Source organism: Camelus ferus, chromosome 8 (assembly GCF_009834535.1).
Source record: "Camelus ferus isolate YT-003-E chromosome 8, BCGSAC_Cfer_1.0, whole genome shotgun sequence".
Classification (NCBI taxonomy): domain Eukaryota; kingdom Metazoa; phylum Chordata; class Mammalia; order Artiodactyla; family Camelidae; genus Camelus; species Camelus ferus.
The window spans coordinates 66927320-66954626 of NC_045703.1; the positions used below are offsets into that span (position 1 = coordinate 66927320).

At 44.9% G+C, this 27307-nt stretch overlaps 1 protein-coding gene across 3 annotated transcripts in view; it reads left to right on the forward strand.

Moving 5' to 3' along the window:
* Positions 1 to 27307, forward strand: part of FNDC1 (fibronectin type III domain containing 1) — a 91489-nt gene that overhangs the window by 56875 nt on the left and 7307 nt on the right. For all 3 annotated transcript variants that reach the window (XM_032485276.1, XM_032485277.1, XM_032485278.1), the window contains 8 exons: positions 1 to 2511; positions 4389 to 4489; positions 6395 to 6506; positions 7388 to 7807; positions 16157 to 16225; positions 18563 to 18706; positions 20719 to 20949; positions 25604 to 25712. The exon at positions 1 to 2511 is cut by the window's left edge and continues 153 nt beyond it. In XM_032485276.1, coding sequence (XP_032341167.1) covers positions 1 to 2511; positions 4389 to 4489; positions 6395 to 6506; positions 7388 to 7807; positions 16157 to 16225; positions 18563 to 18706; positions 20719 to 20949; positions 25604 to 25712 — 3697 coding nt within the window. The remainder of the gene's footprint in view (positions 2512 to 4388; positions 4490 to 6394; positions 6507 to 7387; positions 7808 to 16156; positions 16226 to 18562; positions 18707 to 20718; positions 20950 to 25603; positions 25713 to 27307) is intronic.

The window sequence follows — 27307 nt, forward strand, 5'->3', positions numbered from 1 at the left end:
CCCCCCTCCTTGACTTGAAGAACAAAATATTGGCTAATGGTAGGCTGCCCAGAAAACCCCAGGCCCCCACTAGGAGCAGTGAAGGGCTGGACCTCCAGTCGACAGATATCACTGATGAGGCGGAGCTGGATTCTCCAGGGGATCCACCAACGTCGCATTCGGAGACCCAAGGCCAGAAGCCCCAGCAGAGGCCACCAAGTAGATCCGTCCACCCAGTCCTCACTCCTGGGAGGATGCCAATGAGAGCCCGAATGCCAGTACTGCCCCGAAAGGAGGGTGTGGACAAGCCTGGCTCCGCGCCGGCCCCCCACCCTCGTCCAGGGGCGCCCCCCTCGGCATCGGCCTCTTCTGCCGCCCACACACCCTTGGAGGACAGCGCTCACCGTACTTCGGGGGCGCCCTCTACCAACCGGCCTTCGAGCTCTACTGACAATGACTCAGTGGGCGAAGAGGAGGAAGAGCCAGCCGCAGGTTCCCCTCACCCCAAGGACGCCACCTCCCAGCAGCCGCCTCGCAAAACTCGGCCCGCCCTGTCGCCCAGCCGCCAGTCAGCCTGGAACGCTCTGCGCGACAGAAGCTTCGCGCACCACAGTACAAAGCCAGCCTTGCCGGCTCAGAGGGCGCCCCATTCCGAGGATGGAGAGGAAATTTCGAGGGCTTCAGCCCCACCCTCAAGACTTTCTCCACCGCACGGGGGGTCATCTCAGCTGCAGCCCACCGAACCACACCCCAGGTCTCCGCTCTCCAGGGGCTGGAAGGATGGTCACAATGCCCCAGCCGCCAAGGCCAATGGGCCATCACGGTCCACCAAGTCTTCCTTGGTCTCCTCTCGTCTATCCTCCAGGACACAGGCCTCTGAGGAGGCAGATGACTCTGACGGTGATGGTGACAATGCTGCAGAAGATAAAGGGAGGCAGGCCGAAGCCACGGCTCCAACATTCCGGGCCCGGCTGCCTGCGGGTTCGCCAGTCTCCGGACGTTTTAATTTGCTCAGGAACAGGCCCTTTGCCGCTCATGGTAGATACCCCCACAGGTTTGGCAGCCCCCGAGGACCCCGGTTACAGCCCTCCAGCTCCCCTCCGTCCACCGTGTCCTCCCAGGTTCACCCTAGGGTGAATTCTCCCGCAGCTTCTGACTATAGGCGAGTCTCGGGAATCAATGAAGACAGTGAAGAGGAGGAGGCAGAAGACGAAAAGCCACTTACGGCCGCCGTGGTGAATGACCATGTGCCTTCCTTCTCCAGGCAGCCTGCCTCCCGAGGCGCCGACTACCTGAGAAGTCCCCAAAGTGGAGCGAGCCTGCTGCGGAAGGAGCCCCTCGCGGAGAACCCCAAATCCGCCGGCACGTGGGCAGGGGTGCATCCTCAGGCCAAATCTCTATCCTCTAAGGCGCAGGATGTTCAGCAGAGCACGGACGCGGGCGTGGACCGGAGTTCTCCCAAAACACAATTGTCTCTCGCTCGGCCGCCCACAGCACGGTCTCAGCACCATCCCGGGTCCATCGCTCCGGGAAAGCATCCTTCCTCAACCGTCTCCGCGTCCCAGAAACAGCCCCATGGGCCCCAGAGCAAGGAAGCGGGGCGTCCGCCTTCCAAACCCCAGGCCGGGCGTCCTCCCCCCACGCCACAGGAAAGTGCCTCCTTCTCAGACCCTTACTCGACCAGAGGCAGACAGTCCTCCCTTACGGCCAGCTCCCGTGGGGTGCTCCCCACTTCTCCCCAGAATCAGGACGAGGATTCTAAGAGCAGATATGGCGGAAACCACGATGACAGCGCAGAAGCAGAGGCCCGCGGTGTCCCGGCGCCCGCACACTCGGCCAAGGACGCCACACCGTCCCTTCCCAAGCACCGACAGGTGGAGGCTCCGGGAGGAAGCGCGGGCGACAGTCGCCTCCGCAGACCCCTAGGCAGGCCCGGCAGCCCCCACCCCCACGCCCGCACCAGGGTCCCGGGCAGAGCAGGGCCCCAGGCGGTGGGGAAGAAGGACGGTGCGTCCCAGGCCACATCATCCAAAAGGGAGCCCCTGCCGTCTAAATCGCAGCAGTCGGTCTCGGCTGAGGAGGATGAAGATGTGGTGTTTTTTAAAGGAGGGAAGGACAAGGACGAGGACCCGCTGTCTTCCTCGGTTCCAAAGTGGCCCTCCTCCTTCATCCCCAGGGGCGACAAATATGCTAATGGGAACATCGCCAAGGGGGAGACGGACCCTGTCATCGTGCTTGAGCCTCCCAGAGTGAGCTCCCGGCAGGATGTGAATGCCACCCCGGTCAAGCGTCCTCCTCCGCCACCTCCGGGCGGCTCCCCGAGAGCTTCCCACCACCCGCCCAGACAGCCACCTCGCAGCCCTGCCACCCCAAGCCCCACCGTGGGCACCCCCGCCCGGCCGCAGTTCACCACGCGCGCCCCTGCCGTCCACTCCTCCACCACCCCGATGCTGTCCTTGCGCCAGCGCATGATGAACGCCAGGTTCCGGAACCCCTTCTCCCGCGCGCCTGTGAGACCCCCTTCCAGACAAGGTAATTTGTTTTTACCTCAACATTTATTTTCGGTTCTCAGCGGTGGTCGTAGCAATTTCAAGAGCCTTTTATTTTTATTGAGCATCTGCTCTGTCCAAGCATTTTGTTAAGAGCTTTGCAGATGTAACTTGATCTTGTCCTCTTAAGCGTCTCCTGGGGTTTGCATTGCTTCTCCTGGTCTTCAGACGAAACTAGGACTCAGTGACCTGAGTGGTTTGCTGGCACTCAGACAGCTGTGAAGTGACTGAGCTGCAATTCTAATCCCAAACACGAATTCTACAGCTCTCTGTCGCTCTGCTATCTCAAACTGCTTCTTTGAGTTCCTCCACAAATCCTCTAATTGGTGAAATTGTGTCACAGCCATGATGCCAAACTCAGGTTCCTGCGTTTTAGGTTGTTTTTAGTTGTTTCCACGCCGTGGTATATTAAGGAATCCGCAGGAAGGAGTTAGACGCCTGTGCGGACTGGGTCTCGTCCCTGGTGGTGCTGCGTATAAAACGTCCAACTGAGCACACCTTGGGATCAACTCAAATGTCTTAGGTGAGAGTTGCTCAGACGTTGCACTCTGGATGTCGTTTAAAATCTCCAGAAAGGGCATGTTAAGGACAATTGTCACACAGAGGCGTAACAGGCAGTTGTGTGACTTCCATTGAGGACAGAATGTAGACAGCTATGAATTGGAGTCTACATGGACCCCAGGGCAGGATCTAAGCTATTTATCTGAAATCTGCATTCAGTCAAGTGATGCCTTGCACTCCCCTTGCACAGAATCAAGCCATAATAGAACATTCTTGAGTGAATGTATTAGTATTTGTTAATCTATGTGATATATTGTTAATTTATCACAATATAAAAACATAAAGCAATGCTCCACGTGGAGGTCAGTTTTTCATTTTGTACCTGCCAATCCTAAACTCTCATTTTATCCCTCCCATCCCCTCCCACCCCCAATTTTTTTCTGTCTGTGAGCCTCTTACTATTTTGTAAATAAGTTTGTGTCATTTTTTTTAGATTCTACATGTAAGTGGTATCATATGATATTTGTCTTTCTCTGCCTTAGTATGATAATCTCTAGATCCATCCATGTTGCTGCAAATGACATTATTTCATTCCTTTTTATGGCTGAAAACTCAATATGGTTTTAATTCTCATTAAATTTTTGCAACAGAGAAGTGTCTTTGACCTGCAAATAGTTGTTGGAAAGCCGCAGCGCTTTATCCTGTGGCCAGGCTGGAGCACGGCGCTCCCGGCAAAGGCCTCGGCCAAAATGCAGCTGATCAGAAAGGCCATGAGGTGGAGAGAGGGGGCAGGTGCTGGGAGCAGACACAGCGGCTGAAAGGGCAGCTGACTGGGCCTTCTCCTTCCTCTGAGCAAATACTCCTCCAGCAGCTCCACTCAAGTCTGCAAGCTTGGAGTCAGCACTGTGCATTTATAGTTGGCTACTGAAGACAGGACCAAGTCAGCTAGAATCGTGGTTGTGTTTAGTATAATCCTCAGAGAAGAGCAGGGCAGCATCTAGTAGACTTTAGAGATGATTTTCTCCATCCTTCCAACTTTCCCTCCCTCTAACTGCCAACTGGATAAAATAAAGCTACAGCTACTATGGTCTTAAGCCTCATCTGGAAATCTTGCTTATGCTGAGCACTCTCATTCCCCCAGTATTGTCAGAAAACTGTGATTTTTACCATCCTCTTCATAGACATTCATATTTGTCATGGAGAAGTCACAATTTAAGACTATCATTATCTACTACATTCACACTATGGTTTAAAATTATTTCTGCTGGAAATGACGTGTTACTGCTTGGAGTTCGGTATGAAGCCAGTTTTCCAGGAATGTTGAATTTACCAGGTTCTGTTGTTTTTTGTACTGTGTAGGTTTTAATGGCAGAGCGAATCTAGAAGGGAAAGTACTTCCTGGTAGTAATGGAAAACCAAGTGGACAAAGAATTATCAATGGTCCTCAAGGAACAAAGTGGGTAGGGTAAACTTCTTTACACATACCAGTTGTTTTCATGCTGTTGGGAAGAGAAAAATGGTGGACATTGTGTAATAATAAATGAAGTGGGCTTTTTTCCCCCTCTAACCACTCATGTCAGTATACTTATACTGTACTGTTTTCTCCAGTCCCCAGAAAAATCTTTGGTTCTCCTAAGGAATTAGTTTCTGTTCATAGACATTGTATATCTATATACCTATATAGGTATAGATGTTGAGACGAGGCATGGGCCTTGTCGCCATTTGCCTTGACTGGTTAGGAAGGTCTCACACAGATGTCTGAGCCAACCACAGCAGTTATACAGAGCCTGACACATGCCTGACCTCTCACATGAGCTTCTGTTTTCCCATTCCTGAGGGCTTTATTTATTTATATTTTGTTTATTTTTCAATTAAATAACGTACATATTTTCTGTAAACTGCCTCAAATCCTTCGTAAAAGGAAGCAAGGTAAAAACAATTGAACAAACAAAAAAAATCCCTGAATCAAATAGGCAATTTTTATCAGATCATTTTTTTGAATCTTTCAACAAATGTTGTTTGACTAAAATAAAAAAAAAAAAAAAGTATTAGTATTTTATGTATGTTTAAGCTAAATGACTTTAACTTCCTGGGGTTAAGATAAATGTTTAAGGGTTTCTGGCGGTTTGAGGGTAATGGGCAGAATGCTTTACAGTGTTCAGAGTTTTAAAATATTTTTTCAAAGAATCAAAACATTATTCATCATAGAATTCCCAGTCAAAACTTCCCATTTTTAACAGTAAGGTTTAGGAACACATATTGAAGAACCTCAAAGAACTTTCAGTCACAGGTGATTTAAAGATTATTTTATCATTTCTCAAAGGGACAAAAATTTATAATAGGAAGAATGCATTTTAAAGCAAAGTGTCAAGTGTCATCATGAATACTTTTGAGTTGAAATGGTGTGGAGTAAATTTTAAAAGTGGAGTTTGTGTAAATAAGTTTTATTTTAATTACTGAGACAGCACCCAACAAAGTGGCCTGCTTGAGGGTTTCCTGCAGTGACCTGATGGTGCTGAGTCATGGGTCTCAAATATTAGTAAGCATCAGAATCACTAGGGGTGCTTGTCAGTAAGGTCTGGGTGGGACCAGGTAATTCTCATATCTGACAAGCTCCTAGGTGCGGCTGGGGCAGCTGGTCCAGGACCACACTTTGAGAACCAACCCAAGTGCAATCACCATGCACTTTGAAAGCATGAGTTGTTTTTGAACAGAGATTATGCCATTTTCCGAAGTTTTATAATTCCTTAGACAATGAAACAGAACCATGTCATGTTCTGTTAAAAGAGTTCAGAAATGTATAAAAAAAAGATAAGAAAGATAATAAGCATCGCAAACACTTCTCAGAAATAACCACTGTTAACAGTTTGGGATCTAGCTGTCTGGAATTTTTCCTCCGCAGTTTTAAGCTTATATACACAAATGAATACATTTTAGCTTTGCAAAATAATCAGGCCTATAATCTGAGTCTGCATCAGGATATGTCAATAAGTACATAATTTCCAAGTCCTTTTCACTGGCTGCATAGTATTTCACTGTCTGGATGGGCCACGATTTATTTAATCTCTTTCCTCCATTGATGAACACTTAGGTTGCTGCCCTCTCTTTAGTGTTACACACAACCTATTAAATGGTAAAAGTATTTTGAACATCTTTTGTATATTTGAGAAACTTAAAACAATTTACATGCTATGTGGGTGAGCAGTTATACTATGAAATACGACTGTTTTGTACTTTATTCTTATTAAACCTTATGAATGATGCTAATGGAAATAATGTTTCCTGCTCATATGTTCATGTGGTTGGATTAATGTGAACATTCTGAAATATCCAATTATATCCTCTAATCTGTGTCATGGATTTAGGTTGTGGATCTTGATCGTGGATTAGTATTGAATGCAGAAGGAAGGTACCTCCAAGATTCACAAGGCAATCCTCTTCGAGTTAAACTAGGAGGAGATGGTCGAACCATCGTGGGTAAGTGAGAATGGTTAAGGAACAAAAGTGTCCTGAGTTAGCTGTAGAGTATCAGCTTCTCTGTTCCTCCTCTCCCTCATTTTTAATGGGATCCCTTGTCCAGGTACTTTTAGCCGTGTGGAAGGGAGTGTGTCAGAAGGAGCAGAACTTAGCTTTTCTCTGACCCAGTTGTCTTCCCACAGACTCCACCCTCTAGAAAAGGTGGCTCTAGAGCCGGAGTCAGCAAACCACAGCTGCTAAAGCCAAATCCTGTCTACTGCCAATTTTGGTATAGCCTGGAAGCTCAGAATCGTTTTAACATTTTTAAATGATTGCAACAACAACAAAAAAAAAACCCCCAGAATAATAATATTTGTGATATGTGAATAGTATTTTAAATTCACATTTCACTTTCGCACAGAGAGTTTTATCAGAGCACAGAAGCGTGCATTTGTTGATGTCTATAGCTTATTTGCCCTAACATGGCAGAGGCGAGCAGTAGCAAAATAAGGCTTAAAATATTTAATCTCTGGCCTTTTCCAGGATAAGTTTGCCACCACTGGTCCAAAGTCACACTTAAACCCTTAGGGACAGGAATGAAGAGGAGAAAGGAATTACTTTCCTTACCAGAGACGGAGCATTATTTCAGGTCATGAGGCACAGCAGTGAATTATTTATATATTATATAAGGTAGTAGAGAGTCATGGACAATATAAAAAGCCCAGAAATTTCTGGAAAGCCATAGATACTGCTACCTCAGCTGATACCCTCTTAATGATTCCTTTGCCTTTACTGATTAAAATAGAAGAGTCCGTGAGCTTTGAGAAGACACTTCCCACCTGCCTTTACTTCCCCTAGGTCATCTCACCTTGTTGCACAGCTTTTGTCTGATTTTCTTGCAGATCTGGGCGGGACCCCCGTGGTGAGCCCTGACGGCCTCCCCCTCTTCGGGCAGGGGCGGCACGGCAAACCTTTGGCCAGTGCCCAGGATAAGCCCATTTTGAGTCTTGGAGGGAAGCCCCTGATGGGCTTGGAAGTCATCAGAACAACCACCCATGTTCCCACCACCACCACCACCACCACCACCACCACTACACGATCTACCACCACCACGACCCCTCGGCCCACCACGACCACCACCAGGCGCCCAACAACCACCCGAACCACTACACAGACAACCACCACCGCCGCCACCACCACCACCACCCCTGAGCCTACCACTCCCATCCCCACCTGTCCCCCTGGGACCCTGGAGCGGCATGACCAAGATGGCAACCTCATCATGAGCTCAAGTGGGGTCCCAGAGTGCTACCCTGAGGAAGGTAACCGTCTCTGTTCTAATGGGAACTCATGTGGTTCGCACACTGCACTTCGGAGTAGGGTCACAAAGGCTGCAGGGGGAGCCGAGTGGGGTGCACAGCGAAAGAACAGCTAGACACATCTCTAACCCACAGGGTTTTCCAATGGTACTGTGTCCCAACTAGGGTGGTCAGATTTAGCAAATAAAAATATTGCATGGGACATGCTTTTCTGAAAAATTACCTAAAATTCAAATCTAAGTGGATGTCCTGTGTTTTATCTGGCAGCCCTTGTCATAACCAAAGTCAAAAATTTCACTGAAACATGGGACATTATTAGTTTGGACTAGCATTTCCCAAAGTGTGTCCCACTGGGTAGATTAGTACTTGTTATATTAAAAAAAAATTTCTGTGATTCGCTATGTGATTTAAACAAGGTTAAATGAATTTCTTACTGTTGAACTGTAACCATTGAATAGTCTCACTGTGAAGTTCCAAGAAAAGTAGTATTTCCCAAGCATGTGTGATCAGCTCTCCCTTTGGAAAATGCTAATCCTTGTGTGGCTGGGCTCTCATGGCAGCAGCTGCTGTGTACTGGGTAAGACTGAGCCATTTCCCTGCTTTGGGACAGCCAATCAGGGCTGTCCTGCACCCCTGCTGTGACTTCCCTTGAAGAATTCTCTCTCTCCACGGCTTCCTGCTGAAGAATGGAAGTGGGCATGCTTTCGGTCAAGTCACGGTGGAGCCAAGATGCCATCATCTTCTCTGCTCAGCCGCTGTATGAGATGCTTTGGAAGAGGTCATTGGGTATTTGCCTCAGGCTTGGAGAAGGCAAAGTCATCTTCTTCCCCTCTGGTTGAAGTGAATTTCAGTGTGATGGTAAAGCTTTTGTCTCTTTAAGCTAACACAGAGTGAAGACCCTTCATTTCAGGAATCCTTTGCATGCCCGGAATTCTTACACAGCATCACTGATGGGATAAACCCAAGCAGTTTGACCATAAGTGCTGTCTCCATACTGGGAATTCTGTTTGAAGTTAGTCTTTCCATGGAAGAGTTCCAAATACACAGGAACATTTGACATACCTGAAAAATTCGCACCAAAGAACAAGGAACACACTGAGGAAGAGGACCACCGTGAAGAAAATTCTCACACTGTCAGCTGACCCAGTGAGAACCAATGGGAATTTACCATTGGATTTCCGGTATGGAAACATTACATACTTTCCTTGACCTCTTACTCCTGCATACATTGACGTGTGCATTTTTTAATTGAAGTATAATTAGAACAGATGTTTACTTAATAATTGGTTGTAAACAGGAGAGTGACTATTTTGGATTTGGTTTTAATTACTATTACTACTGCTATTATTAATTTCCATTTTCTTTTGTCTGCTTTTATGCAGGCCTTATTGCATATTCTTTGCATTTACTTTGTATTTCTGGACTTTTATTTGGCATGAAAATCAGTATTTTTCTTGACATTTTTGTTTCTTCTTTGCAAATCATGGTAGAGATGCGTATTTTTTACTTCACTCCTGAACATTCATCTGACAGCCTAGCCCAAGCCAAATTAGTGTCCAAGTGTTAATAATAATTTGCCTTTAGACAGCATTTTGCAAATAAGCACAAAGTCTTGGAAAAAATTAAATTTGGGGAGAGCAACATATCTTCAAGCAATATTATAATGTACTACAATTTATTCTTTTAAAAATACTTCTGCAGGGCTTGTCTTCCTTTTTTATTTCTGCTGTTCCCCTAACAACCTTATTAAACATTTTCTTCCTAGTATTATTTCTAATCATAATCATTTCTATTAAAAAATTTAATAATGGCTTTATTGAGGTATAACTCATATACCATAAAGTTCACCCTTTTAAAGCATACACTTTTTTAGCACATTCAGAGTCATGCAACCATCCCCCACTATCAAATTCCAGAACATTTTCACCCCCCCCCCCCTTAAAAAAAACCCCATACTCATTAGTAGTCACTCCCCATTCCCTGCTCCTCCCAACTCCCGGAAACCACTAATCTACTTTCTGTCTCTTTGTATTTGCCTATTCTGGACATTTCACGTAAATGGAATCATATGAAATGTGTCCTTTTCTGTCTGGCTTCTTTCACTTGTTTTCCAGTTTCATCCATGTTGTAGAATATACCTGTACTTCATTCCTTTTATTGCTGATCAATATTCCATCATGTGGATAGACCACATTTTATCCACTCATCAGTTGATGGACATTTGGGTTGTTTCTACCTTTTGGCTATTATGAATAACGCTGCTATGAACATTTGTGTACATTTTTTTTCTTTTTGGGGGGAACACCTGTTTTAAGTCTTTTGAGTATCTATTTGGGAGTAGAGATGCTGTGTTGAATGGTAAACTCTATGTTTAACTTTTTGAGGAACCACCAAAGATGTTTTCCATAGAGGCTGCACCATATTACATTCCCACCAGTAATATATGAGGCTTCTAATTTCTCTATACCTTCACCAACACTTGTTATTATCTGTCTTTTTCATCCTAGCCATATTAGTAGGTATGAAGTAGTATCTTGTTTTGGTTTAGATTCACAGTTCCCTATCAACTAATGATGTTGAATTTTTATTTTTCATACTTTCTGTTTATAGGTTCTGAAATTCAAAGTGAACAGGATTAAGTTGTGTGTCTAGATAAACCCTAATTTAGTGAATTCATTTGATAGATGCTTCTTTATCTTCATGACAGTGATTTCCTTATGAGAAAACCCATGTAGTAATTTAAAGAGGATAAAGTAGCTCTTTTTGCTTTTTCTGGCTTCCTTTATAATTTTGGAAAATAGAATCAGCAAATGACCATTAATTGTCTCCTCTGCCTGGATCAGGTTCTGTGGGAAACAGAGAAAAGCAGGTGACATGGCTACACCTCTAAACCTTCACAATCTAACTCAGTCTACCTCAAATTACAATAGATAGAAGCAGCTCATTTGTTAGAAAACCAAATTGTTGGAGGGAGGGTATAGCTCAGTGGTTAGAGCACATGCTTAGCATGCACGAGGTCCTGGGCTCAATCCCCAATAACTCCGTTAAAATAACTAACTAAATAAATAAACCTAACTCCCTGCCCAGAAAAAAACCCCACAAACAAAATAAATAAAATATTTGTGGTGGGTATAGCTCAGTGGTAGAACGTAGCCTTAGCATGCACAAGGTCCTGGGTTCAATTCCCTGTACCTCCACTGAAAAAAAAAAAAAAGAAAAGAAAACCAAATTTGTTATCTTGATAATAGAGTAAGATGGGGTAAAGATCCATTTCTCCAGGCCTGAAGCTTTGGTGTCTCTTTCGTTCTTTTATCTCTGTTGTCAGGTTTCATCAGTCCCCACCAATTCCTCCATCACAGTTCTTAGACTTCATGCCTCCATTTCTAGGCTAACCCTGTTGGCCCAACTCTCAAATTATTATCCCTTATTGGGCTTCCGTACATCAGCCTCTACCCGCCTCCTATCCAGATCCCACCTCAGCACACTTTTCTTGAATTTTCCTGAGCCAGGCACTGCGCTCGCCTGAAGAACACTAAGCACCCTCCCTGCTCCCCTGGCTTTGGAATGCAGCAGCCGCCAGGGCTAATCACGGGCGGGTTTAGAAGAAGTGAGCATCTTGGTGGGGAATTAGCTTCTAAAGACGGCCTGTAATTTGAAAATCACGGTCAGAATTATTCACGAAAAGCCTATGTGTTGTCTAGGAAATTCAATAGACTTTGCCATATCTTTTTTATTTTTTAACTATTTTTTAAGAGCAGTTTAAGGTTTATAGCGACTTTGTCATTTCTTGGTTGAACACACCGCAGTGGCCTTGACGTGCAAAAACGCATTCTGTAAATGCAGTAATAACACTCAGAACAGAGGCTTCCAGTCAGCTCACGTCAGCGAGGGGACAGTCCGGACTCTCCCCCTCACACTTAACCCACAGAACCACCTGCACCACGTCTCCCTGCCTTTTGCTCTGCTCTCGTGTTGTGTTTGTGTTTTTTCTCAAGTTCCCTCTTTTTGTTGTATTGGGAGTACAGTGGGCCCTCCGTATTCGCGGGTTTCACATCCGCGGATTCAACCCAATGCGGATGCTTGAATCTGCAGGCGCGAAACGTCAGGATGCGGAAGGCCCACTGCATTCTTCACATTACAGCATTTTATAAAGGGGGCTTGAATGTCCGCAGACCCTAGTATTCCCAGGGGTTCCTGGACCCGTTCCCTGTACATACTGAGGGACAACTGTAGTTCAGTGTATAATGTACACTCACAAGAGCTGGGGTTCCATGTGCACACAACCAGTATTTATTCATAGAGCAAATTTTGGCCATGGCACCTTGCAGCCTAGTAAACTGAAATTGTTGTGACTGATTATTACATGCCATTGGCAAAGCCCTGAAATTCTGTTTCTAGCCCTCCAATTTTAAAATCATCTTTTCAAATCTCTTAGTCTTGACTCCCCTGGTTAAATCATGCCTATCTTTTCCTTTAAAACACTCCTTTAAAATAGGGTTCTGGGAATAACTTTGGGTCATTTAATCATTCTGTTCCTGAGTCCAAACTCATTCTGCTCGCCGCATGACAGGCCAATAAATCAGGAGATGAGGTACTAGGGCAAGGAATAGCGAATTTATTCAAAAAGCTGGCAGACCAAGAAGATGGCAGACTAATGTCCTAGAGGTCTATCTTCCCCAAGTCAGAATTCAGGCTCCTTTTATACTCAAAAGGGGAGGGGGTACCGTTGCTTGTTGCAAGCTTCTTGGTATTGGAATCCTTTGTTCTTGCAGCTCTCCACTTAGGGCAAGTCACCGTGTTCCTATAAACCTCCAACAAGACAAATGTTATTCTCTGTTCTACAACTTTTTATCTCCTTATGAAAGGAAAAGTGTTCCACTCTTAAAGGTCAGGGCCTTGAGAATGGGCTGTCCTGTATATTTCAGGCTATAGGCAACATTCTTTTACAAAAGGTGCAGAACCGGCATGACTAAGCCCAGGAAACAGCACAGAGTTAAAGTCAAAGGAACAGATCTAATATGGAGTCAGATTTGGTCTTTTCTATGACAATTCCATTAATTCAGTCAGTACTTATGTACTTCCTCATTTGTTATAGATGCCCTATTGTATGTATATTTCTGTAAATGTAGGTGCATATTACATTCTTGTTTCCAGTGAATTGTTGCTTTGTCTCTTTCTACACACACACACACACACACACTTTTTTGCTCGCTCTGACTTCTCTATTAAATAGTAAACTCCTTGCAGGAGAGACAGCATCTTCTGCTTCATTTCACATTCCTCATGGTATGTAATTATGCATCTTTGTATAGCCAAACATACCCTAAGCCAGGGCATTGTCCGTTTTCTGACTGTGAAGTCTTTTATCTGTGATCCTTGTTTTTCAGGTTGCATTTCTACAGCAGATCTGATGGGATCATGTGTGTTTGGAAATGTTACAAGCCAACCGAACATCTTCAACAATTTGTAACATCACCTTGGGGCGTGTTTTCGAAGAATATCAGTCATTATGGAAAACAGTTCCATCCTGCCACAGCTCACTCTCAAGACAGAAAATACAAAAAGAATGATTGAAAATTCACTTGAGCTGGACCAACCAATTTGCATATATCCTTGGGTTTCAAATGGCTGTAATTTACCTTCCCTCTAAATTTCTAATGAGAATTTTTTTTACAGTTAAAAAAAAAATCTCTGGAGCTAAGAACCGAACATCTTGCACTCATTTTTTTCATGACCATTTGGATAAACCACTCAGGAAAATAAATTATACTGCATGGTTGGTGTCTGGCAGCTGCTTTTATGTGAAGAGGTGGAAGCTTTTGACACTGATGCTCAGTTGAGTTATGCAGGATCCAGTTTTATGTAGTTCTGAATGCTTCACAATGGCATTCAGGTGGAGCGAATTCTGATGGTCAGCTTTAAAAAAAATTATGAATATACTTCATTACATCTGGAGGTTTCTTTTACTTGGAATCAAGATGGTGCTATTTTAGAAAAATTATGCCTGAATTTATTTGCTCTTAAAACAAAAAAAGGAGCACTAAATCACTCAGTAGGATGTTTACTTTTGCCAGAAGACTTAACTGTCACTCATCTCAAGAAGTGACCCAAGTTCGCAGGTCCCAGGCATCATCTCTGTGGCCTGCTGCTGTGCCAGAGTATTTCAGCTCCTCAGGGAACTGCACTTAGTACCAGGAATCCATGAAGGAAACTCTACACCTTCCCCTTTTCTTATTCACTTTGGGATGTTAAAATTGTACAATATATTCACTTTGACCTGACCAAAAGTAGTGAGAAGAAATGAATCTGAGCTGATAAAGAGATAAAACAAGACTATGTTCTTGAAAGTTAAATTGACAAGGGTAAGAAAATGGTATTCCAGGAAATAACAGCAAGATAACCACAAACTTTAGATGATGTGAACGTCAAAACTGTTTGATTTGAACCAGCCCAGAGGTGAATTCCTCCTGGATCCAGGCATATTGACATTGGAATGATCTAAAAAAATTCTGTCTAATTGTTTTTCTTGAAACGACCATCCTAAAAAGTGGATAATTTACAACTTCTCTCTGTTGACATTCGTCGGCCCCATCAGAACACACCCAGCATCACTACCTCGGTGGGGGGAGCATCTCACAGGCTCTGGTGTCTGCAGGGCTTTTTGCTACGATGGCAGAAGGGCTGGACGGGCCACGCGAGGTTGCTGCCATCCTCTGCTGGTGGTGTTGGTTTGGGCAGTGTAACATTCATGATATTATTCAAAGTCGGCTCAAAAAAAGGCTGATAGGATGATTATATTGGAATATTTCTGGAGAATGATCAATGCTTTCCTAACAATCAAAAAATGCAAAATTGGTGCATATAACTATTTGGTGAAAGAGGTTTATGTCTTTTCCACCTGGATTCCCCCTTCATTATGCTGCAGAATGATGATTCTAAAAAAGCACTTTAAGTTTTGCAAGTTTGGTTAGTGCAACTTTTAAACAGTGGAGGCAGTTTTATGAAGTATAAAGTACATAGTCTTTGGAGCTGAGGGCCTGAAGTTCAATTCTGTTTTAGCTCTGTCTTTTACCAGCTGTGTGACTCCAGGCATGTTATAAATCCTTGATGTCCTTGGCTGAGAAGTGGGTATAATAAATCCCACGTATCTCGAGTTTTATGAGGATTAACTCAAACAATAGATACATGACAGTGCCTGATGCCCAGAAGGCAGGTAATAAATCCTAGTTACCGCTTCCTGACTACCCACTTACTCCTCTGCCTTTTAAGAGTGCACTGAGTTTAGAGTTCTGTATAATTACCATGGCTTCAGGTCACAAGGAGAGAAGGAATTCCTCTGAATTTTTCTGAGTTAGAAAATCTTTTGCCTCAAGATTTTTATCAACTACAGAGAAATATTACCCCCCTCTGGCCTTGTTTTTTAGCCGCATCTACATCCCCCAAGTAGAGAAATAGTATATTGATTTCCTCACATCTTCATAATGGAAGCAAAAATGTGGGGTTTTCTTTGCTTAAATCACTCACCTTTCTTAACTATGTTGTTATCCATACTCATAGTATCAGTTCAGTCATTAATAATAGCCATTTTAACAGTGGTTCTTAAAATTCAGGCTTCTTGGAGGACATAAAAGTCACATATAAAATTCTATAAACTGCATTTAAAGGATAATTCTGTAGTCTTCATACCTCCAGTGATTGTAAGTCAAGCCCAACCTGTTGTAAAGAGAAGTTTGTAATGACTGGAATATTATTTGCAAACTTCATATGCAAATTAAGAAGCCTAATTAGTATGGATTTATCTCCCGATCGGTGAGGGAGAGCGGGAGGTTGCAAAGCGCAGTGGTGTGTTAGAATGTAGGAGGGGCAGGAAGTCACCCTGCTTCTGGAGCTTGTAAGCGGCGAGGTCCAGGGGATGGAGAGCATGCACGTGCGATGAGCAAAGACGCTCCCAGCGGAGGGATTCTTGTTCGCACTCTGGGTACCAGCCCCGGAGCTCCGCTCTCAGAGGACGCCTGCTCTCAGGGCCCGGCGGGGGGGTCCTGCCTGAGCCCTGGGAGCCTCCTGGGCTGGCGGGGTGTGTGGGCACCGCGGTGGCGGGAGGGTCGGGACGTTGTGGGGCGGGGATGGGGTCGGGGGCCTCTCTGTTTCGTCCCATGCCCTTTCCTGAGCACAAAGGAGAGAAAATCCGGGTTCCACCTCCGTATTCTAATTCTCTTCCTTCCGAGGAAGCTGAGGGCCCCCGGCAGGTGGTGGTTTATTCCCAGGAAACCATCGTGGGGCTCGGTCTCTCTCGCGATTCTGAGAAGAAACCCGGGGCATCTAATGACCCTTTCTCCCCTCCCCTTTCACTAGACGAGTTTTCAGGATTGGAGACCGACACGACAGTCCCCACTGAAGAGGCTTACGTTGTCTACGATGAAGGTACTAATGTGATTTTAAACACATTATTTGCACACTTTCCTGATGGGAGAACCTTACTTTAATTACTAAGTGGATGGTCTCAATTTCAGTTTCCCTCGAACTGGGGCTGGGTGGCAACCCTTAGGGAAGGCGGTCGTACCCTCCCCCTTCCAAGTGACCCCCACCCCCATACAGATTAGATGCAAAGAACAACTGTGCTTGATACAAAGAGACAGCTTCCAGATAAGCCCGTGGGCTCCGCTATTCCCTCCTTCTCCCTTTCCTCTAGAAATTCTGGAGGCATTTGCCTCTGAGCCTCACCCACCACTGGCCACACTATTTGTAAAATGACTTGATTTAGCCAAGTCTCAGCTTCCCCTCTTGGTTTTCTCTCCTCATTCTTTCCTTTCTCTCCTTTTCTAATTACATTAAAAATGCAATGCTATGAATGTGCTGATTTTTTTAATTGAAGTATAGTTGATTTACAATGTGTTAGTCTGTGGTGTAGGGCATAATGACTCAGTTATACATACGTATATATTTTTCAGATTGTTTTCCATTACAGGTTATTATAAGATGTTGAATAGAGTTCTCTGTGCCATACAGGAGGGCCTTGTTGTTTATCTGTTTTATGTATAGTAGTTTGTACCTCCTGATCTCAATCTCCTAATTTATCCCTCCCCCTCCTTTCCCCTTTAATAACCGTATGCTTGTTTTCTATGTCTGTGAGTCTGTTTTGTAAATAAATTCATTTGTCTTTTTTAGATTTCACATATAAGTGATATAAAATGATATTTGTCTTTCTCTGACTTATTTCACTTAGTATGAATCTCTAGGTCTATCCATGTTGCTGCAAATGGCATTATTTTATTCTTTCCTTATGGCTGAGTAGTATTCTATTATACACACACACACACACACACACACATACACACATATATATGTATACATCCACACACCGCATCTTCTTTATCCATTTATCTGTCGATGGACATTTAGGTTGCTTCCATGTCTTGACTATTGTAAATAGTGGTGCTATGAACATTGGGGTGCATGTGTCTTTTTGAATTAGAGTTTTCTCCAGATATATGCCCAGGGGTGGGATTGCTGGATTATATCATAACTCTATTTTTAGTTTTTTAAGGAATCTGCATACTGTTTTCCATAATGGCAACACCAAACTACATTCCCACCAACAGTGTAGGAGGGTTCCCTTTTCTCCACACCCTCTCAAGCATTTATCGTTTGTGGACTTTTTAATGATGGTCATTTCTGACCAATGTGAGGTGATAGCTCATTGTAGTTTTGATTTGCATTTCTCTGATAATTAGTGATACTGAGCATTTTTTCATGTGCCTATTGGCCATCTGTATGTTGTGTTGATTTTCTTTTTAATCATAGTATGTTTTCGAGTGAAGGTAAGTTTCTAAGGTGAAGATTAAATATGCCTTAGGTTGCATCTGGAATGGACGCTGCATCAGTGAGACTTCATGCTATAATTATACTTACCTGTGCTTGTTTTGTGTATTTTATAAGTTCCCTCTGCAGTTGAAGAAATTCACCTGGAAATCTTTTTCCCAGCCCAGGGCTGGCCTTTGACACTCAGGATGTCTGTCCTCACTTTTGTGCTCTACCTGCCAGCTGCTGTCTGTAGTTTCAAGGGTCTTAAATCATGAATGTGGGAATAAGGTCACCTTTGATGCGTTCATGATCTTTTGATGCAGTGGTTTAATCCCACAGTTTTCAAACAAAAACTGACTTAAAAGAAAAACAGCAGATGCTAGAAAGCAAAGGAAGGTTACCCAGCACCTTTGAAAATCCTAACCACCTTTCTTATGATCTTGAGCTGTTGAAAAGGGAAAGCGTTTTATTTTCTTTTTTGATTAACAGATTGGTTCTCTAAATAGGATTAATCCTGCCCCCTTTCCCAGAAAAAAAAAAAAAAAAGCCTATACATAGAAGAAAAAATTTCTAAAAATCAAGTTTCTTTTCTCATGTGAATATTTGTGACTCTCAAAGGGAAAATGATTTAGGCAGAGAGTGGTCTTGGACCAGTAGTAGCAGGAGCCTGCTAACCTGGGTGAATCCTAAGGTTCTGTCCAGTTTTATTCAAAAATCTCATTTTTCTGTCATTAGTGTTTATTTTTTCCCTTCCTTTCTTTTACCTGTGGCTGCTTTTCCAGGAGAACTGAAATGTGGGGAGATGCTGTTTTGTTAGAGATGAATTCTGTTTAGGCAAAGCATTTATTTTAGGGTGTGCGCGCTTTGGTGTAAAGTTGGCTTAAGAAGGTATCCTTTGAAGGCAGGCAGTGCCGCTTTCCGAAAGTGCCCCCTGACAAAACCTTCATGTCATTGCAGATTATGAATTTGAGACCTCCAAGCCGCCAGCCACCACTAAGCCCTCCACCACTGCTGCCACGCCCGCCGTCATCCCCACAGAAGGTTCCATTAGTTCCTATCCCGAAGAAGAATTTGATCTGGCTGGAAAGAAACGATTTGTTGGTAAACAGAACTTCCTTAATCAGAGAAACATGGATTTTTAACTTTTGTTCTTTGATGAAAAGCAAAGCTAATCTCTTGGCTTGGTCAAGGCAGCACATTTGGAGCAGAAGTGTTCCCAGGGTGAAGTTTCCACTTGGGGTGATGCAGCGAGTCAGCCCTGTTTAAATGCACATTAACTTGCTTTCTGCAGAAGTCAGGAGAGGGGCGCGTGCAGGGGAACATCTGGTATCCGACAGAGTCGAGTCTAGAAAGCCTGCCTTGTGTAGACCAAGAGAAAGGAACACTTTTTAAAATCATCAGGTCCAGGGAATACGAGTATTTCTCTTGTAGCCAGCGTCTCTAAGGTGAGACATCCATTAGCCTGCGCCTGCACGTTGTTCGTTAAATTCTTCCTTAAAGATGAGTGGTTTAGTGACTTGAGCTGCTAGTGCGTTTTATAGTTTCAAAGAGCTGGAGCTATTTTTCTTCAGTTTATTTCTTGTTGTTTTCATCAGCCTCAAGGACTTGGGATCTAGAAATTTTTTTTATTCTTCTTTCTCAGTTATTAAAACAATTTCAGGAGGAAATTCTGTTCCACTCAACTATGTTTCATTCCCTTCAGGAGTCTTCTTTTCCCACACCCTTAATGAACTTCACTAACAAGACAGATTAATTTATTACTGAGTGGGAAAAAAAATAATGTATTACTGAGTGGAGACAGGCAACAGCTTAAACTAATATCACACTTTTCTGTTTCCAAAACGAATGCTCTACCATAAGCAGAGAACAGCTCTTGCCAGCCACGATGTAGTATTGAGTGTCTGAACTCCACGTACTTGAAGAACAAGACTATTAATTGGAAGGAGCATTCCTGAGGCCAATGCTAATGCCGGCCCAAGGCATCCAGCTGCCTGGCTGAATTCACCAAATGTTCCGACTTTTCTGTCTGTAGTTCCATGACAGAAACTGAAATGCTTTCAGTGCTATTATTAGCTGCTCCAGAGAACTCCTGTAAGACTGAAAGGCTTGCCATTGTCTGGCTGTTTTCATTTGCCTGTAGCTCTATAAAGCAGAGTAGACTCTTCCCCCAGACTTCCTGATGGGACCCCTGAATGAGCTTGAAAGGCCTAATTTTATATGGAACATTAGAAAATAGAGGAGCTAAAAATTGCTTTCAGTCCTTACAGCCGCTGAGAATGAGAACCTGGACGAGAATGTTTAGGAAGTGCTGGAAGTTGTTCCTTGAGAGCACTTGGGGGTCCAGCCTGTGTAAGCCCAGATCCAGCTCCTTGGCGTTTCTAGCTTCTGGAGTGTGTGCGGTAAGAAGAGCTGTGTGCTGGCGGGAGAGGCTGACCTGGTTGACTGTTGCTCAGCTGGAGCTGGGGGTCAGTTCTTGTCCTGCCTTCATCCCAGGGTCCTTGTATCTACTGAGATCGTGTGTGTAGAAAAAGCTTGACTCCATCCCTAAAAGCGGGCCGCTGTTATTGTTCTGAGGGTTAATGTTGTAGAAGGCTGTTCAGGACTGGCCTGTGCAGATATTCCAGATGGTTATGGGAGTCCCCGAAGTCCCAGGGAAGGCCACCCAGGACTGAGGCTAGAGGCTCTGCATCTTGATCGGTGTGTGTTTTTCTGGTCCCCAGACAATCTAAGGAATGAACTGTGTTGAGAGAGGTCTGAGTTGGGCCGGAGTCATCCTCTTCCAAGTGTTTGGGCTTGGGAACAGCAGAATGCTGCCAACTCACATTCCATTAAGCTGTAGTTTGAGGATGTTTCAAAACCACTTTGAGGGCATAATCATCCATGTTGATGGAGCAGTAGGATCTTTTGAAACCACCCTATTGAAAGATGTAAATGCATGAATCCATTCAGGAGAGCCAGGCACGCACGTCTGAGTTTGGCATCAGGGATTGATGGCCCTGGATGTTTAGCAGGAAGAGACTGAATGGTTGGTCTACTCCGTGGAGCAGACATCAAATTTCTGCCACTGGAGAAAGCTGTCAGCAGTCTGACTGGATGTGTTTGTTCTTTTCCAGCTCCTTATGTGACGTACCTAAATAAAGACCCGTCAGCGCCATGCTCTCTGACTGATGCTCTGGATCACTTCCAAGTGGATAGCTTGGATGAAATCATTCCAAATGACCTGAAGAAGACTGACCTGCCTCCTCAGCATTCCCCTCGCAACATCACTGTGGTTGCTGTGGAAGGCTGCCATTCGTTTGTCATCGTGGACTGGGACAAAGCTGCCCCAGGAGATACGGTGACAGGTGTGTCCCAGGCAGATGCTCAGAGCTCCTATCAGCCTGTAGATGGGAAATACAGACAATGGTGGATGAGTGGATGGATGGGTGGATTAATGGATGAGTGGGTTAGGTGGATGAATGATGGATGGATGGAAGATGGATAGATGGATGGAAAATGGATGGATGAATAAATGAATGGATAGATTGGATAAATAAATGATGGATTGGGTGCATGGATGGATGGTTAGGTCAAACAGATAGATGGATAGGTCAAATGGATGGATGGATGATGGGTGCACAGATGAATTGGATGGATAAATGCAGATATACTCTTTCAAAAGGATGAAATATAGGCAATAAACAAAGCATTGTGGGGTAGTATGAAGAGCACTAGATGGAAGTCAGAAACCCTGAATCCTACTCTCAGATCAGTTTTGTGACTTGGAGCTACCTATTTCATTTCCATAGACCTTGGTTTCCTCCTGTGCAAGTATTGTTACAGCTCGTTTTACTCTGTGATCCTGCAAATAACCAGGGAGTCCACGGAGCCACTCGTGAGATTAGATCCTTCTTGGGTGATGAAAGATCTCCTACTGAATGAGTCAGAGTCAACCCTGGGGTTGTGACTCAGCCTCTTCCCTTCTTTCAGTGTCTGCTGGGTGCTCCCAAACCAGTCCGGGTGCTCCCAAATTCCTTAGGTGGGAATTGGATGTGATGGAAAAATGCCCGGGGGTCTTGAGCCTTCCTGGGTCTTGGCCTGTGAGATGTTCATGAGTTCTTTTGACCCTGCCAAGGATATAGTTGAGGATAAATTTGTTGAGATAAGTTCTTACAGAAAAGAATTAATGTTTTCTTTGACTAGACCCTTCTTTGTCAAATGATTCTTTTTGGACCTGCGAGTTACGTAAGAGGAAAGAATACATGTGTGTCTCGGGGCTGGGGTTGATGGTATAAGCCAGAGTTTGGCTTATTATCTGTCATGCTGGTGTAGTTCATCAAATTCGAAAATTCTAATGCTTTTGCTTTATATTCCCAATGTTATCACTTAAAATGAGGAAAAAATACCCAAGCACGTCCAAAGAACAACTTTTCTTACAGAGGTTGCACAGCCAGCCCAAAAACCAGGGTAAGGGACACAGGAAAGGGTGCCTGGTGCGATGCCAGGCGAGGCTGAAGGCAGGGGAGAGCGAGGGTGCAGGTCAAGGTGTCTGAGTCCTCCTGTAACGGAAGGTTCTGGTCCTTCCAGCGTGCGGAGCTGCGTGGGCTGCTGAGGCCAATTTATATGAAGTCCAGCATGTTCCTAACAGAAAGCAAGTAAATCAATGGAAAGAGGAAAGCTTGTAGTCAGAACAGCCAGAGAAGCCTTTTACGAACTGAATATGGTTTTATAAATGGCAGTTTTTTAAAAGCAAGAAAGCATACAGAAAATAAAAGAATCGAAAACCTTCTCTTAAGCTATTTAGCTTTTGATCTCTTGCATAACAGATGTTACTTAACATAAATATACCACTGTGCCCTGAGCCATGGGGCTTCTGAGAAGCAGGATGGCTGAGGGATGAGAGAGCCAGCCACTGAGACGTGCCTCAAGGGCTGGTGCGTGAGGAGCCTTCGGAGAACTCCCTGTAAATGTCGCTGGACTTCACTCAGACGCAGTTCCTGTGTCATCCCATAGAGGGCGTGCCTCTGAGACACGGGCTTGTTAACTCTGCATCCGAAGCCTTCTGAAGCGCCCCAGAGACGTTGGTGTCATCTCACCATCACAAACCCACACCTGCCCCGAAACCAACAAACCTCAGTGCCCTGATCATGAACACTCACACCACTAGCATCAATAATATGGATGAGATATTTATAGGGATTCGGGCACTTTCAATAGAAAATTGTGCCGACTCCTGCCAGAATGTTTCCCGTGGAACATTTCAGGGCATGACAGCCCTGTTAGAGCTGGTTAGACCCTAGAGGCTGAAAGAGAAGGTAGTGGGGGCTCTTCATCTGCCAACAAATCAAGCAACAGCCCTTTTACATGCAGAACAACCAGACAAAGTGGATCCACAGATACCTCCTGAGCCCAAACAGAACATCACACTTTCGGGTCCACCGCAGGGTATGTGGGTTCTGGTGGCTGTGTGAGATGTTGAGCACCCTGCTGATTTCCACCAGCCATCCTCTCTTGGACAAGCAGTTGAGTCAATGTGTATCCACACGGTGTCCAAACCGTCTGAAACTCCTCCGGAGTAAATGGGCCTGAGGCCTGTTGCTTTCCCTAGTCAGTCCTAATAATGAAGCAGTCCATCCATCGGGAGTGACTTCGTGGGAAATGACTGATGTGCTGGCCTCTGAGATTTTCAGGGCGAGCCCATTAGTCTTTTGGGACTGGTTTTGCTGAGAACAGAGATAGCAGGACAAGTGTTTAGTCAAGTACGTTATAAAAATCCAGACACAAGGATAAGTGGAGAAACCTGTGGATGGTGTGGGAAGGAGCACGAGGCTCTGATGGGAGCCGAGATCAAAGAGGAGGAGTCGGCTGACCCATCAAAGCCAGGGCTTCTGGGGCCCACGTGTGAGCCTGTCTACCACTGGGCAGCCCTTGTTCTATGCAGCATCAGCATAAGCATGTGTGGCTTGACATCGTTGTCACCAGAGGAGGAGGGATCCTAAGGAGAGAGCAGCAACCCTTCCCAGGTCCCCATGCAGTATTTGTTGAAAAAAAAGAGTGAATTCCTCCAGAAAGCCGTGTAGAAAAGGTTTCAGAGCCCAGTGCACCTGCTTCTGCTCCCCTCGTGCCCAGGAGTCAGCTGTGTGACTCCAGTGCACTTTCTCCATCACCACACCAGCTCTTGTGGAGGTCAGCAGCGAGAACAGGGTGCTAAGTTTGCCTCCAGATGCATTTCATGCTCCTGATCTTCTCCTCCTTAACTTGTGGTCCGACTCTCTCCACCTGAGTCTCCCTCACAGGCTCACCCTCTTAGACCTGACGTTAAAGATGGAAGGCTTGATCCTGAGTCCTTTTTTCTTCTTACTCTCTCTTCTCTCCCTCCAGGATTTTACCCACACTCACGGATTTAATTCCTCTTGGAGATGAGTCATTGGTTTGTAGCTCAAGGCCCAGCCTGCCTCTCCTCTGAGCCTCAAACCGTAAAATCACATCCACTTGACCTCGTCACCAGCCTGGCTCCAAAGCATCTCAGACTCAGCCTATCCAAAATCAAACTTGTGATCCTTCTGATCCCCAGACCTGCTCATCTAGGTTTTCTGTCTCAGAGAAGGCCTCACTTTCCACCCACTTTTGCAAGCCTGAAGCTTTGGAGTCATCTTAAAATCTTCTTTGATTTCCCCTCCATATTCAGTTCATCACTAAATCCTGTCACTTCACCTTTCAGATTTCTCTCCACTCTGTCCACTTCTGTCCATTCGCTACCGCAGTACCTAGGCTGTTGCCACGTCTTGCCGGGATATTGCAGTAGCCGTCCAGCTGGACCACCCCATCCGCACCAACACCCGATCGGTTCTCCACTCGGCATGAGAGATGCCTCGAAGACAGTCTTGTTGTGTCGCCCCTTTAAGCTCTTCCCTTTCTTCTAGAATGGAAAGCAGAAGCCTACGTGACCAAAGGGGCCTGTGTATTTTTTCCATTCTGTGCTCCTTCAGCTTCATTTCATGCTGCCCCCACCCTGCCGCTCTGAGGCTCTCTTCAGCATCTTTACCCAAGTAGTCCCTCTACCTGGCGCCCTCCCCACCTCCTACCACGCACCTTAACTGCTCCCCATCCTTCAGTTTTCAGCCCCATTTCATGACCGGGGATGCTCTCCACTCTCCTTGACCAGGTCAGCTCCCCCACACACACACAGCCTGCAAACACATGGGCTGCACTTTCACAGCTGCATAATCCAGTTTGTCTACCCACCTGCTGCTCCTTTAGTTTTAGATAAAATGAGTCACCATTCGATCTCCAGCACTTAATATAGTGTCTGACAAATAGCACACAATAAATACTTGTTGAATGAATTAATGAACGTGAACTTGGACCAGATATTTAACCTCTATCTAAGACTCAGCTTCCTCATGTGTCCGAGTGGGGAAAGTGAAACCTCTGTACTAGGATCAGGAGAATCAATCAAAGTCATACTTAATTGTGAGCATTTGGCATCATGTTTGGCCCATAGAAAGTACTTGACAGATTATTTCCTTCCAAAATGAGAGGCCCAGTGGAAAGCATGTGTGAAGCTGTGATGTGACTTCACTTGGCCTCCCTGAGGCAGCCTTGAAGGCTGGGCAGGTGTCAGGTCTGAGGGCCCACCTGCTGAGGTCCATTAATAGCAGATAAGGCAGAAAGTGTGGAGATCACTGCTCTTTTCTTCTGCATTCATGGTTAGATGTGATTAGTTCTGAAGAGATGAGGAAGGCCAGGGAATGGGGGAGATAAGGAGAAGAAAGAGAAGCAGGGAACCAGCTGCCATCAGGAAGGGTCTTTCCTTCTGTTATCTGCCCCTGGATTCCCCGGTGGGTACCAGCATTACACCCTATCCTGACCCAGCACTTCTTGTTCCCCTTCTGGTAACTCTCCCGCCGAGCTGCCTCCACGCCAGTGCCTCCTCCCCACCCTTCTTCCCTGGGCTCTGCCTCTTGTGTGATGTGGTTCCTTTGCTCTCACTGGGTTCTGCCTTCTTGCCACTTGTAGGTTACTTGGTTTACAGCGCATCCTATGAAGACTTCATCAGGAACAAGTGGTCCACCCAAGCTTCCTCAGTAACTCACTTGCCCATTGAGAACCTGAAGCCAAACACAAGGTACGATGTGTCAGTCATTTACAAACAAGAAATGAGACCTGTGTGCATGGTCATGGATAGCCTTAGGTTGAAAAGGAAAAGATTAATCAAAACTGTTTTTATGATTTCTTTTGAATTCTCTGTTTAGTTCTCATAGACCATCAAAGAATGCTTAGTTGATGTCATGAATTTGGCTTAGGAGAAATTACTGTGTGCACTGTAACTGTTAGGTTATTGTGTTCATATCTTGTTTCCTATTTTCCAGAGACTTAAACTACCTACCCTTAGGGAAGGAAAGGTTGTTCTGTATGTAGAAAGGAAATCGGTCCATTTGCAGTCACCCACGTGGTGGCTTTACGCAGCACAAGCATCATACGTGACATTAATGGGGTAGCACTTGCTAAACATTTTAATGACTGATACTCATACTATGATGTAGAAGTTCCAATCATTCAAGAAGGATGTGCTTTACACGTTAATAAGGGTTATAAGAAGCATGTCTTCCTAAACTAGGCAGGGGCTCTCTAGGCAGAGGACCATCTGGGAGTCACGGTTTGTATATTTCACCATGGCCCTCAGTGTGAAATATACAGAACTTATTCCAAAGGTACAAAAAGTGTGTGTTTCCTCTTTTATACCATCTGTTTTTGCTGGTAATGATCATCAGGAAAGCTTCCTTGGTGGGTGAACATGGGCAAAGCACCAAGCACACGATGGTTGAGCTGTGGTGTACTTGTAAACTAGCTTTCTGGGGGAAAAGATGGTTTATGGTGTTTGCCAATTTCTGTTTCTCCCACCACGGCTAGGTACCAGGATGGCTCCAGGCTTGAGAACTATTCAGCAGAAATGTCCCCTGTAGCCGTGGAATATGTGTCTTTCCCTAGGTTACGATTTCCTTTTTTCAAAGGGAAAAAAGCATCCGTCGTTTGGTATTTTTGTCATGTGCCAAACCCACTGCTTGAATTGCCAGCAGAGTTTGCCTTAAATAACTCCGCAACCACTGAGTTGAAAGTTTGCACAATTGGGAAAATGCTAAGTGCTGAGTGAATTGAGACTTGGAAACTCATATGTTCTTAATTGTACATATCTTTTTTTTTTAAATGAAATTTAAAAAAGGATTTGGTCCTAAATGAGACGTGAATTACTTTCTTGAAAAGCATAAAAGAGGACTGATTTTACCCAGTGGACTTTTCTTTGCTCTCTGTTTAACCAAGCCCAAAGTCAAATATCTGCATAACTGTGAAGCCGGAGGCTCCCTGGGGGATCTCAAAACCTCCGAAGGCTCAGTGCCAGGGCAGGGGTGCAATGTGCACACGCTTTTGCTCTCTGAGTGTAAATAATTCTCCCGTTAAAATTTTGTGCATCCTAACTTGTGCCTATAATCTGTGTGCCTGACTTAATTAAATCCAGGACTTTGCAATATTGAAGTGTGGCTGCTGCTGGCGGGAAGCCAATGAAAGCGCCTTCTGAACTCTCTGAAATGGTGGAGAGCCACCACTCACAGGGATTTTTTACCTTCTTTCTTGACCTGGAAGTAGCGAGGGACTAAGGGAGCACAGATGATATTTGGACTCACAGAGGTGAGGACAAGACTCAGGTGAACAGGAGATATGGTG